The sequence below is a fragment of the Macrobrachium nipponense genome, chromosome 11 (assembly GCF_015104395.2).
Source record: "Macrobrachium nipponense isolate FS-2020 chromosome 11, ASM1510439v2, whole genome shotgun sequence".
Classification (NCBI taxonomy): Eukaryota; Metazoa; Arthropoda; class Malacostraca; order Decapoda; family Palaemonidae; genus Macrobrachium; species Macrobrachium nipponense.
In genome coordinates, this window is record NC_061087.1 from 83,654,657 (window position 1) to 83,669,185 (window position 14,529).

Genomic DNA, 14,529 nt, shown 5'->3' on the forward strand with positions numbered 1-14,529 from the left:
CTCATATGGGCAGTGAATTATAAATCTAGTTTTTAATCGTCTGTAACGGGCATTAACCGGATCGAAAAAGGTTAGGGGGCAACAATCTCATCCCAATAAGTCTTCCTGCGGATCAGAAAACATACGTATTGTGACTCTTGAAAAACGTTTTTCCATTCAGACGGGCTCATAATACCTTTGCTACCAAGCCCCGACAACCTATCTTATTCTAAAATCTATAGTATTCATTGATTTATTCTGCTGGAAGGAGTGGATCATCAGCTGTACACGGTCTGATTTGTCTCGAAAGGATGAAAAATTTCTACAAATACATCAACCCCTTGAATAAAAACACTCAAGATTATCGGCAACGTTTATATCCTCTCTGAAATACATATAATTGTAACATTTTAAAAATAAAAAGGTCCGGTGGCAAAAACCAAATTTTACTTGATACCAAAGTGCACCAAAAACCTGGGGATGATCGGAGCCAGTGTCATTAATTCTCAACATGAAACGCAGAGAGCTACCAACCACGTGGATACTTTTACGCTGTAAGCTTTCTCTTGCGACACAGCGCTCAAGGACTCCTCCCCCCCACACCAACAACCACCCCCACACACAGTCCTCGGAAACGAGTACCCACAACTCGGTGCGCCTCACTCAACCCCTTCCCACCCATGACTAGGCCACTATCATCAATTCGTTCATCAACGGCATGGGCCATAGGGGCCAGCGTAAGTTTTCCCTTGTCTCCGACAGACAAGGCAGCAACTGACCGAAATACCTTTATGCATTTGGGCGATGCAGATGTTGCATAGCATGGCTGCATTCATGAAGTTGAGTACATGTACAGATATAATTTGATGTATCAAGACAAATTTTTTAGTTAAATCATTCAGAACATTGCCAGGAACTCTTTGAACATGAACCTTCAGGTGAGGGAGAGCTGGCCGTAAGTCGTTGACTCGTAACTATGTTGCTACTAAAACTAATACAGCTTTACCACTTTGCAATAGTGCTTTGCTACCCCTGTTCGCTAGTTCAGCGACTTCTGTTCACAGGCAGCCCGGCCAACTCCTTTTCGTTTGCTAAACAGGGACATACCAGGTACATAATAAGAGGTGCTAGGTATCTATCTCCTTACGCAGGCGTGAGTAGTGAAATTCTTTGGTAACTTTACTACACAACCACTACATAAGTCATTAAGGAAACGCCAAAATGAATATGATGAAAACAGGCACGATTAAGTTATCAGACCAAAGCCCGTTTCGACTCTGAAGAAGAAAAAGTTATTCACTGTATAAAACAAACGAGACCCGGCTTGCCAGGCAGACCAAATGAAAGTCGCCAAAAATAAACAGGGATTATGATGAACAGATACAAATATCAACAACAAATCTTCATAAAATTCTTCGCCAGTGAAATAAGAGCAAAAATGGCTAAAATTTAAACCTATGCGTGAACAGCACCTGTCTCATCTTACTTGGCAAAGGAGGCAAAGCTACGGGTATAAATCAAACTTTCTGGTGCTAAGGCCACCGACGATCAAGGCATTGGCAAGGGTAGTGTCCAAAAATAACAAATCTTACTTTCTTGACTATATCTTACCCCTTCAGTATACTTGCTATAAAACGTTACTATATACTATATATATATATCTATATATATAATAATAATTATATATATATAAAATTTAGTATAAAATTGTCCTAAATTCATTTTGAATGAAAATAACCAAAGTCAAAAGGATGAATTAAAAAAATGTGTTTCCCCTAAAACGATCAATTGACGCCTTAGATCATGACTATGAATGAAGTCAGGCATTGAACCCATCTAAAACGACACAATAAATCGGCACTTTAAACCGAACTTCATACACTACAACAATGCCTTACCTTTGCTGGCACGGCGACATGCGAAGTCGGCGGTAGAGTGCATGGCAACAGGGCAAATACAACTGGCATCTCTCTCCAAAAACCAAAAATTCCTGGTTCAACAGTCACCTCTAGCACTTCGCCAGAATGAGATGCAGTCTACGGCAGTACTTCAAGACATACAAACGCATTCACGCTCCCTAAGTCCCCACAAGACTCCGGCTGTATCTTCCCACATGAAGAGAAACTACTCTCCCGGGGACACACACCACACGGTGCCCTATAATACCTCTCTTCTGTATCTCTCCCCCTCTACTGTAAGGCAACGATCACCGTCATTGCAGCCAGCATCGCTAACCCCCACCCCACAATCGGCAGGGGGGAGTACAGGGAGGGACGAAATACAGAAACAAGCCAAGTTATTTGCTGAAAATAACTTGATCAACAGCATACAAATTTCTACCAAAAATGATGTGCAACATATATGAAACTAATAAGAACGAAAACGAAATTGTATCGTATGGAAAACTTGGAGGAAGTCATGTTGGCTTGGCACCACGAACGGGGTGCCTAACCCAAGAGCCAGAGGGAGAGGGGAACCACACACGTACACACGCACACAAGCGCCAAACCAACTCACGTGCCCTGCCACCACCAAGTGAACACGTGCACAGCATATCAAATTATTTATTGCAATGCTCGTGAAAAACAAAGTACTGTCCACGGCTATTACAATATCGGGTAGTACTCTAAATATCTGAAACAAAAACTGGTCACACGTAACATCTACTCTACCCCCTACCAAGAATATACCCAGCCCTCCCTTAAAATCTCTCAATGCCATATGGTTCAGCTAAATATAACCACATACCCAACAACAGTTCAAGCCCACTTCCAACATCCAACCGAACAAATTCCCTAGCATTTTTGAAGACGGTTTAGCTGACAATAAATGCACACTAGTAGTACACCGAAGACATGAAAGTTGACACTCCGTACCCTTCATTAAATAAATCAAATTCAAAGTTACAGTTACATTGTGTTATAAAATAGCACAAACAGAATCCTTCTGAAACAGACTTAGCGCAAAAAATTACATTCGAACCCAGTACAGTGAACAAAAGCATCATGCATCTTACTGGTGAAGAATCTTCCATATGGCCTCGTATGTTTACCTCAAAACGTGTACCCTACAACAAATGAGTAACACATGTGCTCATAAAACCTAATGGTGTTCATACACTTCATCACGGGCTGATTACTAAATGGTTCCATATCATTAAAATAAAATAAAAACGCTAGGAATTTATCTTAATTAGAACGAATTGCCACCATGACAGTAAAAGTAACAAAAAGTTCCCGGCTGGTCAGCATGGTCCAACAGGTACATACTAAACAGGCATTCTGTGGATGCCCCACGCAGGTGCTTAATATATTCGCACAAACGAACTACAGGGCAGAGTGAAAATTCCAATTTAATCTCGTTGAGAGGATCGCTAGAAACATGCATTGCTCCACGGCTACTTATAAGTACACAAACATATATGTAGCCATTAAGTACCAGTACAGAGTTCCTCTGGTAAGTGAAATTTTAAGCCTTGATACCATCAAGAACATTAAATTTTATTCAGACAACTATACAAGATTTGCTGTAGTGTGATAATAAGACATGATATTAATAATGCGTACTGGGAGTGCTATGAACAAATCTCCCTCAATAGATAAGGGAAAATTATATATAATACCTTTTGAAACCATCCTCGCAGTCCTGGGCTAATTTCGCAAACTGAATTGTCAAGTCTTCTTGATACATTCACTTTAAATCAGTAAAAAAATCAAAGCCTTTAAATGAAATCATAATTCCTATGTTCTATAATCGACGAATGAAAGGGTAGAACGGTGGCTCTACATATCGTATGCAAACCCACCGATCTGCAGGAGAAATAATCCACCTGACATTTACTTTAGGGCTGAATGGAAACGAAAACCCAATAAATAACTCTTTGCATCGAACGCATTTGCCCTGGGTACACAAATGCGAGAATGCAGATCAGCGCGAGTCAAGAGAAAGCCGACCACGCCCATTACGCATTCATAGGGTCGAGTCCAACCGCAGCGAAAAACACAACCTATTTATAACCTGGTATTAACAGCAGGGGGAAAAATACAGTTCAAAAGTATTAATAACTTTGTTCTGGTCTCCATGAAATTAGTAACCACATTACACGAAAAAACTCGACAAAATAGAAAACGGTTACCCTACACGTAATCCTGACTTCATCCACAAACCTCTCCAAAATTCTTTGAATACTGTCGTCACGGTATCAATGTACTTAGTCTAAAAATAATCCATAACACTACATCACCAGCATAAGCAAACATTTCAGAGAGAAATCAGTAACATTTTCAACAACTCAAGTGATTGAACAATATTTTGATTGGATACCAATTTGAATCATTTTAAAGACTACCAACCAAGCACATTCTTCCGTAGAAAGGAGCAGCTCACTAATAATCAACTAACCTAACGACGATTCTTTTCCATATCTATTCCAACTCAAGGACTTTGAATCCCTAATGAAGAAAACGATATCTATATTAAATCAAATTTCATTAATTGATCACCAGACCGAATAACCTACTTGGTCTCAGTTCTTGGTGTGCGGCCTAGACCTGGTATTTCATACTAACATTCGGGACTGCCCTATGAGAGCCGACAGTTAGTTCAATGGTCTGGTTAAACTATTTTATAATAACAATAATAACACATTACACGAGGACACATGTTAATCTAAAAATGTATTTTTCTTTTTATATTTTGAGTAGTATTTTAATGGAACGGATGTTTTCCCCAAGACGTTCTTTAGTAAAACCCTTTTGCCAATAGCCTATGCAGTAGTTTCAATCTACATTAAATAAGGAAGCCAACATAATTAGTGCTAGATCTTAAAAAAAATAATCACCTGTTCTGATGATTAAAATCAGTACATGTAGTTTTTAAAAGGAGTTTGTAACTCTTTAGTCTTTCAGTATTCTTTGCCAATCTGCCTTTTGAAGGTTTTATTTGGGCAGAGGGATGTTTACTACTAACTTTGGTCGAAACTAATGCAGTGGGTTCTAGAGGAATGTTGAAATGAGTAAAGCTCTTTGCTCACCTCGAGAAAAGGTTACATCAAATTGTTACCATGCTAATCCTTACATTTTATCTACAAAGAAAAAAGTAAAGATATATATATATAGTCAAAGGGATTTAAGTCCATTATAATATTTAGTGAAGATGACATGTTACTTTGATACATGGTCAAACGTAAACAAAATCTTGTTTACAAACAAGGAACTAACAATTCCGTGTCCAAAGTATATACAAACTTTCAAGCTCGGCTGAGGGTCAGCGCTTATGCAAGTGTACTTTTCTTTAATTTTCTCTTTTAAAAGAGTACTTTTTCTTGGGTCTTGTCATGTAACACAATGAGAGAACAAGTATATCAACCTGACCATACTCAACAACCTATATACCTAGTAGTATACGTATTGTTTGTAAAAACCCAAACAAGAGAGAGAGAGAGAGAGAGAGAGAGAGAGAGAGAGAGAGAGAGAGAGAGAGAGAGAGAGATTTGTGAGGGGCTACAGTACAACACACAACTTGCAAAAAGTATCGTTTGTGTGAAACCCCTGAGCATTTATTGTATATTAAGCACCACCACCAACAGAATTAACTTTAAACCAGAATCACCAAAAATTTACTTTATAAAGAGACAAACGCATGAGGAAGCAGCATTACGTACATATCAATCGAAATTACCTAACAGGCAAGCCAGTCATGACACTAATATTGACTAAAAACAAACAGCGTTTTGTGCAGGATTCCCATACAACACAAACTTGCAACCAGTTTTCAGCGTGGAACCTCACAATACCGGCTTTTACGTAAAATCAACAAAATCTTGCATCAACTATGATTATCACATTCTTTGTGATCATGCCAAACAAAATTTCTCCACCTATTAAAAAAATAAAACAACACACAAAAGGTATTTACCTAAATTCTTAATCGAACTTGTATTTCAAAACATGCCAGGTCTATTTGAATAAACAGTATAAACCAATCCAGAACTGTACAACTCTTAGGTCATAAAAAAAAAGAGTAACACCAAAATACTATACATACCAACAAAAAAACCCACAGAACCAAGTTTTAAATACCATAATCTCGTATTATCAAAAAATACCACTAAACAAACAATTTCCCAACCAAACCTGCACGTATTTGTAACCCATAACGTAAAAAAATATTGCCCATCACTGAAATGACAACACCCCAACTGACCAGCTGACTTGAGTATCAAAAATACCCATCACACATAACAGTACATATAATAATCATTACAGTATGTACATTATAAGGAGAGCACTGTAAATATCAGGATAAATTTCAATTGATACAAAACCACTAACTAAATCATTCCTTTAAAAACAATTATCTGCAATTTATCAATAAACAGATTTCTAACATGTCTGTCGGCGAGAAACAAACAAATTCTTGACTACCCACTTCAAATGAGCGTTTAAGTAATTTCACATCAAATGATAACCAAATGGTACAAGACATCTAAACTAAGCCTATGCACGGTCATGTGCATTCTTTTGGATGATCACTGCACATGCCAGTTATTGAACCCTAATTACCTACCTTTACGTTCATGTTCTCTGCAATTCTGTATTGACCTGTTCGAGATACGACACTGAACTTTTATCTACTCTTAAGAAAATAATTCAATGACAACGAAGAATTCGTCTTTGCAAACGCATTAACCGAGCCTGAAAGCACTCGTCATGAAAGTTAGGACAGGAAAACTCTTCTTGTTTGTGTGTGGAAACAAACATTTTATACGTAAAATTATACAAAACAAATGAAATTAAACATGAGACAAGGTATTCTGAAAAACTATAATCCCAGGAATGGTTGCCAAGACAGGGCGAAAGGTTCTCGAGAGTAATTATTAATGCTAATCATTGTTTTCAACTGAGCTGTTTATACAACCACAGGCATACCTACTACTGTTATGCTATCGACTATGCAGTCAGTGTAAACTGGTATGGTAGGCAGTCCTAACGTTGTCTATAATTTGCGAAACTAACCCACTTGACCTTGAAAACAAGGTTTTGAGCGACAATATATTCTTCACTAAGCAAGAAACGGGTCAAAACTGACTAACTGTAGTCTACCGTGTGCTTATTCCCATTGCTCTAGCATCGCGTTGTACCTAATGTTTTCGGTTTCTAGACTACATTTGACGACAAGTTCCATTCAAGCTACTGGCTGTTTAAACACGTGTCAATGGAATGGATAAAAATTAATTTGAGACTAATATGTATACACGCCTTGACAGCTTTAGGGAAATGTTTTTGGCAGAGAAAACGACGAAGAATCGAGGAAAACAGCGTAGCCTGCCTGGGGGATGGCACAGAGAACGGCATTGCCATTCAATCATCCCCGAAGTGGAAACGAGAAATCGAACTCTACGTTTCCTAGCCACCAACAAATTTCTCCGCAATAAAGCCTATGCATTTATTGAAGGCACAAACGAAATTTTAAGAACATCAGTCTCTCTCGCTCCGTAAGCCCAACTCTCTTCTAATTTATTATTATTATATCCAGATTAACCTTATTCTTACGGAACAAGTCTACAGGGCCCAAAGACTTAAACTTCAAACTCCCAAAGAATATGATGTTCATTAGAATGAACAAAGGATAATGTATATATTAAAAAAAAAAAAAGATAAAAACGTAAGCAAAAGTAATATCCAAAGAATTGTATTCGGGTTCATGATCTCTCTCCCTCTCTCTCGCGCTTGTTTGTCGAGGGACAGACAGAATCTCCCAACATGGCATCGTTCTGGCGGTCGCCGCAGCCGATGCGGGAACACTTACTTCCCCGCTCTTCTGGCTCTGAGTCACCTACAACAAAACGTCATCATCTTCCCATTCTCTCTTTCAGGACAATCACTCCGGCCCTTCTACACCTCACAAACTCCCTCCCGACATTCCCACTGCACCAGCACCTCTCTCAATGTGTACAGGAAACGCAGAGAGAAAATTTCTGACGTGAATGTGATAAAAGAAAGCTATATACCAGAACCACTAACCAACATGGCTGCCGCCGTTCTCTCAGCGCATAACTTGTTGCTGCTCCTCTAGGGAGGGAACTCGCGCTTCCCGCGCTTTTAGAGGAAAAAACAACGATATGTCCAACTTACCATCTCTTCGTTCAACTCCCGCATATCCTTTGCGTCAAAATGTACACACTATATTACACAGGTCTTGAATATTTACAAATAATACACAAAAGGGGCGCTAAATCACACAAGTGCCACGCGCATTCACTCCATGGTCAATCTGGGAACAGACTGAAGAAGACAAAGACGACGACTACCACCAGACCCGAAGCACTGGCCCTGGGGGAGGAGGGGGAGACATGCGCGATCAGTACTGCGCACAAACACCTCCATTTTCCACATTTTCACGAGTGTATCAACTTTACTCTATACAGGGCCACCTGAAATAACAGCTCACATGCAAGAGCAAGTCTAGGCAAAACAGCATTCGCCAACTATGTCGTTCTATGGGCGGAATAACGGCAATGAGAAAAGCGACGTGACTTATTTTCCGTAGGATATCTAGTATGGTAACCACTCCCGAGTACAGCGGGAAATTTAAAGTTTGACAGATAAAAAAGTTCATTATCTACACGTGTCAATGCGGCCCTCATCTGTCATGTGGTAAAGCAATATACATAGAAAAATGACATACGACGAAATAAATGGATCGAATACCTATGCTTTGTTAAACATCTTCATCAAATACCACCCTAAGTTGGCAAGAAGAAAAAAACCTACACCCACAAGTATGCCAGGAATGTGCTCATATTCACTCAACATAGGCTGATCGATGTGCCACGGCCCTCAAAACAATTACCTACAGTGCACCGGTTAAGCTTTATCCTTTAACAACGTTATAAAGACGGTGACTAACCTGGTGTTACAAATACAAGTCGCTTTGCACAGGCACCGTAAACATGGAAGCTAAATTCAAAATTATATGATGAGTATATAATTCATTGATATTTAAAAAAATAATGCGATGTCAAAATAATATTACATTAAAATATATTTTACCTACGAAATACCTAAGCCATTTTGTCAATTAGCGTTACAAAAATACGGATTACGAAAACCAGAGAGAAACGCAGTTAAAGGCTTCGAAAAACTAATGAAGGAAATTCTTGGGATTAAGCCTACGCTGCAAACAATATGCTCAAGGGAGAAAGAAAGTCCCAACACAGGTGACAGCTTTAATCTAATACCACATTTGGTATCTCTTGTATTCTGATGAAAGTTGATAAAGGGGCTACGATATTCAATAGAAATTTTGTTGTTAGGCCTAAGTTGCAAAAAACATAATCAAGAGAGAACGAAAGATTGAACATAAGTAACGAGTTTAATTCCACATTTGGCAACTGGTGTATTCTTATGTCTGATGTTCTTTCTGAAATGACAAAAAAAAAATTAAGTGGCTTCCTTACATATTCAATTTTAAGTGTACGTTGACCAGACTTCAATATCCAACATTTTCAATTGAAACAATGTCCCGGCTTTGTCACAACAGATTCGTCGAGTTCTGACCTCAATTCAAATTCGAGCTGAAGAGACCAGACGCAGATTCTGTAAACTTAGAAGAGAAATCTTCTTATCTAACAGCATCGCCAGTCGTTTTCGACGAATGAGCATTATCTGGGAAATATGCTGGTGACGGTCATGGTGACAGCAGGGTGTGCTTACCATTTGAGTAGTCGGTTTACGGGAATGTCTTAGACCTGAATTTCAACCAGTTACATCTACCTTTCGATACGACTGCTGATCTTACGGCCGTTCGAGCAGCAGTCCATTCTGACACAAGGGCATGAGAGAGAGAGAGAGAGAGAGAGAGAGAGAGAGAGAGAGAGAGAGAGAGAGAGAGAGAGATTAGTTTTATGCTCTACGCAAGCAACAATACATTTTAGGGAAAAATAAATCGTTACTGAACGAAAATGAATGGGAACAATAACACTGAATGAATTTCGAAAGGCAGGGCTCAGCAAAGGTATTTGTTGATAAGCGGTAGGAGTTAAGTTCAGTATATCTTAGTTTTACCAGACCACTGAGTTGATTAACAGCTCTCCTAGGCCTGGCCCAAAGGATTGGATATTTTTACGTGGCTAGGAACCAATTGGTCACCTACCAACGGGACCTACAGCTGATTGTGGGATCAGAACCACATTATATCGAGAAATGAATTTCTATCACCAGAAATACATCCATTTGATTCCGCGTTGGCCGAGCCGAGAATCGAACTTCGGACCACTGGATTGGTAGACGAGCGCGAAAACCACTCGTCCAACGAAGAACTGCGGTAGGAGTTAAATCGGTTTTCCCTGAAGAAGCATTTAAGCACCATATTAACAATCAAGGTCGGCTCACAACTGAGTAGACTGAGGAAAGAACGACTTTAACTCAAAAATCCAGTTCGAGAGTAAAGTTAGTTGTTAGCAGACTCTTCTAGGCAGCGCGCGCGCCCACACACATCACACACACACAGTGATACTATCAGTTGTATTTGAAAGCAATATTTCACATTCACAATTGATAACCGATCACCTTTATCCGCCAAGAGCAGCCAGATTCGCTGATAGGCAGCACCGCTATTCAGTAAATGTTTTCGCTGTCGATCTTCAGAGTTCCAGAGCTCCTTTGTTCCTCACACCGTTGGACTGTGGAACAGCCTCCCAGAGGACGATGTGCAATTAGAGCCTCAAAAGTTCCAACGAAGCTGCAAGGCAATTCTCCTTGTATTTTAGAATTTATTTACATTTTAGCTATACTTATTGATTTGTTCAATCATTTATTCTTTTCTTATAACTGATCTCTTCTTTCTGTATATCATTCTCTTTCTTTTCATATGAACATCATATTCTATGGTTGCCTCTACTCCTACGAAGGCCCCAATATAAATGTGAGAATGACTGTTAAAGAATGCTTAAGTGACCAAAATATAGGTTTGTCTGACCAACAGCCTCTCTTCTTTTCTTCTTCTTCTTCTTCTTCTTCTTCTTTAACCCATTTTTATATGGGGTCGCCGTTATGAATGAGTCATCTCCATCGATTTGTCCTGTGCATCGTTCTCGTTAATACCTTTCCATAACAAATCTGACCAAAAGGATTGATTTACGATATTTAAATCACGGAGCCAACCGGCGGGGCATTTTCACCAATTTAGTGCCAAGACAATAAAAGAGCGAGTTGGAGCAGTTGGACAGCAAGGTATACATAGACAATAAGGTGATCGAAGGAGGAATTGGGAGAAAACTCCACAGTTGCACAAACAGTAATAATTAGAGGGGTTAGACACCAAGAGTGATGAACAGGAGGAGGAATTGCGGTAAAGACAAAGCTAAAAAAGTGGGTTGCCGAAGGGACTCGGCGAACACCCTTGAATATCGCCCCAGGGGTTGAACAAAAGCTAAAATCATCACAAGGACTTCAATGACGCATGCGTATATACTCGAAGAAAAATTTGCAGTTCAACTACGATAACACATGATGACCTAAAGGCGAAAATCCTTTAAGAACTTTCATGACAGTGCGTCAGTAATTTGGGAAATTAAACAGCAGCACTTCTGGCCCCAAGTAAGTGTTACTACAAATTTAAGTCACAGTAAAGGGTTGGTATATAATGATACTTGTGACAAGAGCAAAATTCGAGGCACCATAATTAAAAGGAAAAAGACTGCAAGCACAGCTGCTAAACAAATACAAAATCAATCACTGCAAAAAAAATATTATGTACAATTTAGGCCGAAGGACAAGCGCTGGGACCTAAGAGGTCATTCAGTGCTGAAAGGAAAATGAAAAGGATACAGAGGTGTAACAGGACGAAAACCTCACAGATGCACTATGAAATGAGTTAGAAAATGGTGGAATGTCAGATGAGAGAAAGAGAATACGAACGTAGGCACAGTAAAAGGAATGAAACCGGTTGCAGCTAGGGGTTGAAGGGACGTTGCAAAGAACCGTAAGTAATGCTTACAGTGCACCGCCCATGAGTTACACCGACTGCACTACCTACCTACGGTGATCGCGGCATACATAAATTCTCGATAAAACTCCTACATAAGTACAAGTCCTTGGGGGGGGGGGTATACCGGTAGTAACCGTTGCAATAGAAAATTTAAGTTTTCTGGAAAAATGAAATGAACTTAGTCATAAAAAATACCCTTCTTCTAATATCTTTTATACGGCCTAGAACTAGTTACCGAATAGATAAATGTACTACGCGAGAGATTCGGGCATTATCCTGGCCCTGTGCCGCTTGCACCAGAACGCATTCCAGAGCCAAGTAGTAAAAAATAAATAAATAAATAAATAACAAACTGTAGAGAGTAAATAAAGGTAGGCTATAGGCCCAAGTTTACTGTACTCTGACAATCTATCCAGGCTTCAGACGAATTCACAGTATCAAAAGCAAGCCGAGCGTCACCTTCCGAAACAGGATTCCCAAAATATTTCCTCCCAAGTCCCAAGAAGCCATTTTCACCCCTTGGTCTTCCACGGCAATAATTGACACCAGTTTGTTTACAGTGAATTTTAGTGGCTCGTTCTCAAGGCAGTAACGTTAAGAGAATCTCTCTCACAACGGCGAATCCTGGGCACCCATTAAGAGAAAAGGGTTTTGTCCTTGTTTACATTTTGCATAAAACCGATCGGAAATTTGCATGAGTTTATATATATATATATATATATATATATATAGAGATATATATATATATATATATATGTATGTGAAGGTAATGTATGAATATTGTACGTTGCAATTATATCATGGAGCAAATCCATACAAACGCCAATATAGTATATCAATAAACTATGGATGGTACATGATTACACGTGCGGTATGTATCTATTGGAAGAAAAATACGTATAAAAAATTCTATAGGCCATGATTATATTATATCTATGGTCAGAAATACACATATAACAATCCTATGAGCCCTGAATCGAAGAGTCTTGGATGAGAGAACAATACACTACACCATTGAGTACTATAGACTGGCAACACAGCTGAAATGTTAACCACCCAGAGGCTCCACTTTTTGCCTCCAACAATCGCCAAGTTCACTTTTATCGTACGGATCGTCTAAAAAAGAAAAAAAAACACATGGCTAGAAAAAAAAGTGGATCCCATTCACAAGACACAAAGATTAATGTGATTAAAGTCTTCCTGAAATACATAAATTAGACAGGGAATATGTGAGCCGCAACAGGGGATGACCGACTGTCTAGCAAGTATCCAAACCTCGACGCAGAGTTTTAAAAGAAGATGCGATGAATTGCATTTTCTCCCAACCCTGTTCAACATCCCCTAATGTCAATCAACTCAAACTTCCAAATGCTTACAAAACAAACTTGCAGACTTGTTTATTCTTTAAATGTTTTTTTTATGCAGCCTCGATTTCATGGACAAACTATGTTTTTTTTTTAATGCTGTCAAAATAGTGATTTATATCATAAAGGCCACGAGAACATTTTCGGCAGAATAGACATTTTTCCCATTCTTAAATACTTGTTTATTACATTTCCCAGTCTACACGTTCGTGACATATCTTGTCACTCTTCAACCCAGAAAATAAAAATCTTTTAAAGTTTAAACAAATATGTCAATACTGCATCAGTAAATTATAACTCCTAAAATCTTTAAAAAAAAATACCCTGGACTGAAATCTAAATAAGTTTTGCGACAAACAGTATTGAAATTTGCCAAAAAGAAAATAAAAAGTTACTGACCATCTCATATCATCCTTGTTCCGTATGCATTAATAATTATGTAGTAGCAGGAACCTCAATAAAAAAAAAACTGCAACAAATGCATGTGATTTAAACACAATTCTGCAAATACCCTAATCAGGAAGCACACGTTTACTCTGTTAGTTATTAGAGATGAAACCTACAAATAATTTCCTATAAAAATCAGATATCCAAGTGTAATAATGGATGTATATCACAGTCTAATGTAAAACCGAATTACATTTGGTATAACGCAGGTAAACACGCGGCAACGTATCCATCAAACGAACAAAACGGTCCACTGTATCAAACCTTACATATCATACTTTAATCCATATTCCCGCTGGAGAGAGAGAGAGAGAGAGAGAGAGAGAGAGAGAGAGAGAGAGAGAGAGAGAGAGAGAGGAGGGGTAGAGGCGGTGGAGATGAGCCTGCTCGGGACCACTCAAACTCGTCCGGACGACCCGTCAGCAAATATCACAATAAGTGTGGAAAAGAGTAACTAGCGAAGAAAAAAAGAAAAGAAAAAAATCCCCCGTGGGTTATGCACCAAACCCCTGGGTCCCGACAAAAAACCAGACCGTCTACTCCGATCCGAAATGACTTCCGCCTCCTTTAACCTTACACGCCCTTGGTGGACTTCTGAGGAAGAGCTGACAGAACGCCGCACCGAGGGAGGAAGAAAATCCTACTTTGTGACATTGCATCCGGCGTTCTTTCTAGACCGCGTTCTGCAGGGACGAATCATCGTTATGGAGAAGGGTCCTTATCAGCTATTTTTGTAGAGAAATATTAT

The 14,529-nt window shown here is 39.1% G+C and overlaps 1 protein-coding gene across 16 annotated transcripts in view; it reads right to left on the bottom strand.

Moving 5' to 3' along the window:
- The window catches only part of LOC135206510 (pumilio homolog 2-like), a 438,165-nt gene that overhangs the window by 223,185 nt on the left and 200,451 nt on the right, over positions 1–14,529 (bottom strand). For 2 of the 16 annotated variants that reach the window (XM_064237958.1, XM_064237943.1), the window contains exon 1: positions 8,115–8,274. The exons of 12 other annotated variants lie outside the window; for them this stretch is intronic. In XM_064237958.1, coding sequence (XP_064094028.1) covers positions 8,115–8,138 — 24 coding nt within the window. In that variant the 5' untranslated portion in view covers positions 8,139–8,274. Of the gene's footprint in view, positions 1–1,877; positions 2,119–8,114; positions 8,275–14,529 lie in introns of those variants that run through there. 2 more of the 16 variants (XM_064237926.1, XM_064237939.1) reach the window with 2 other exon arrangements.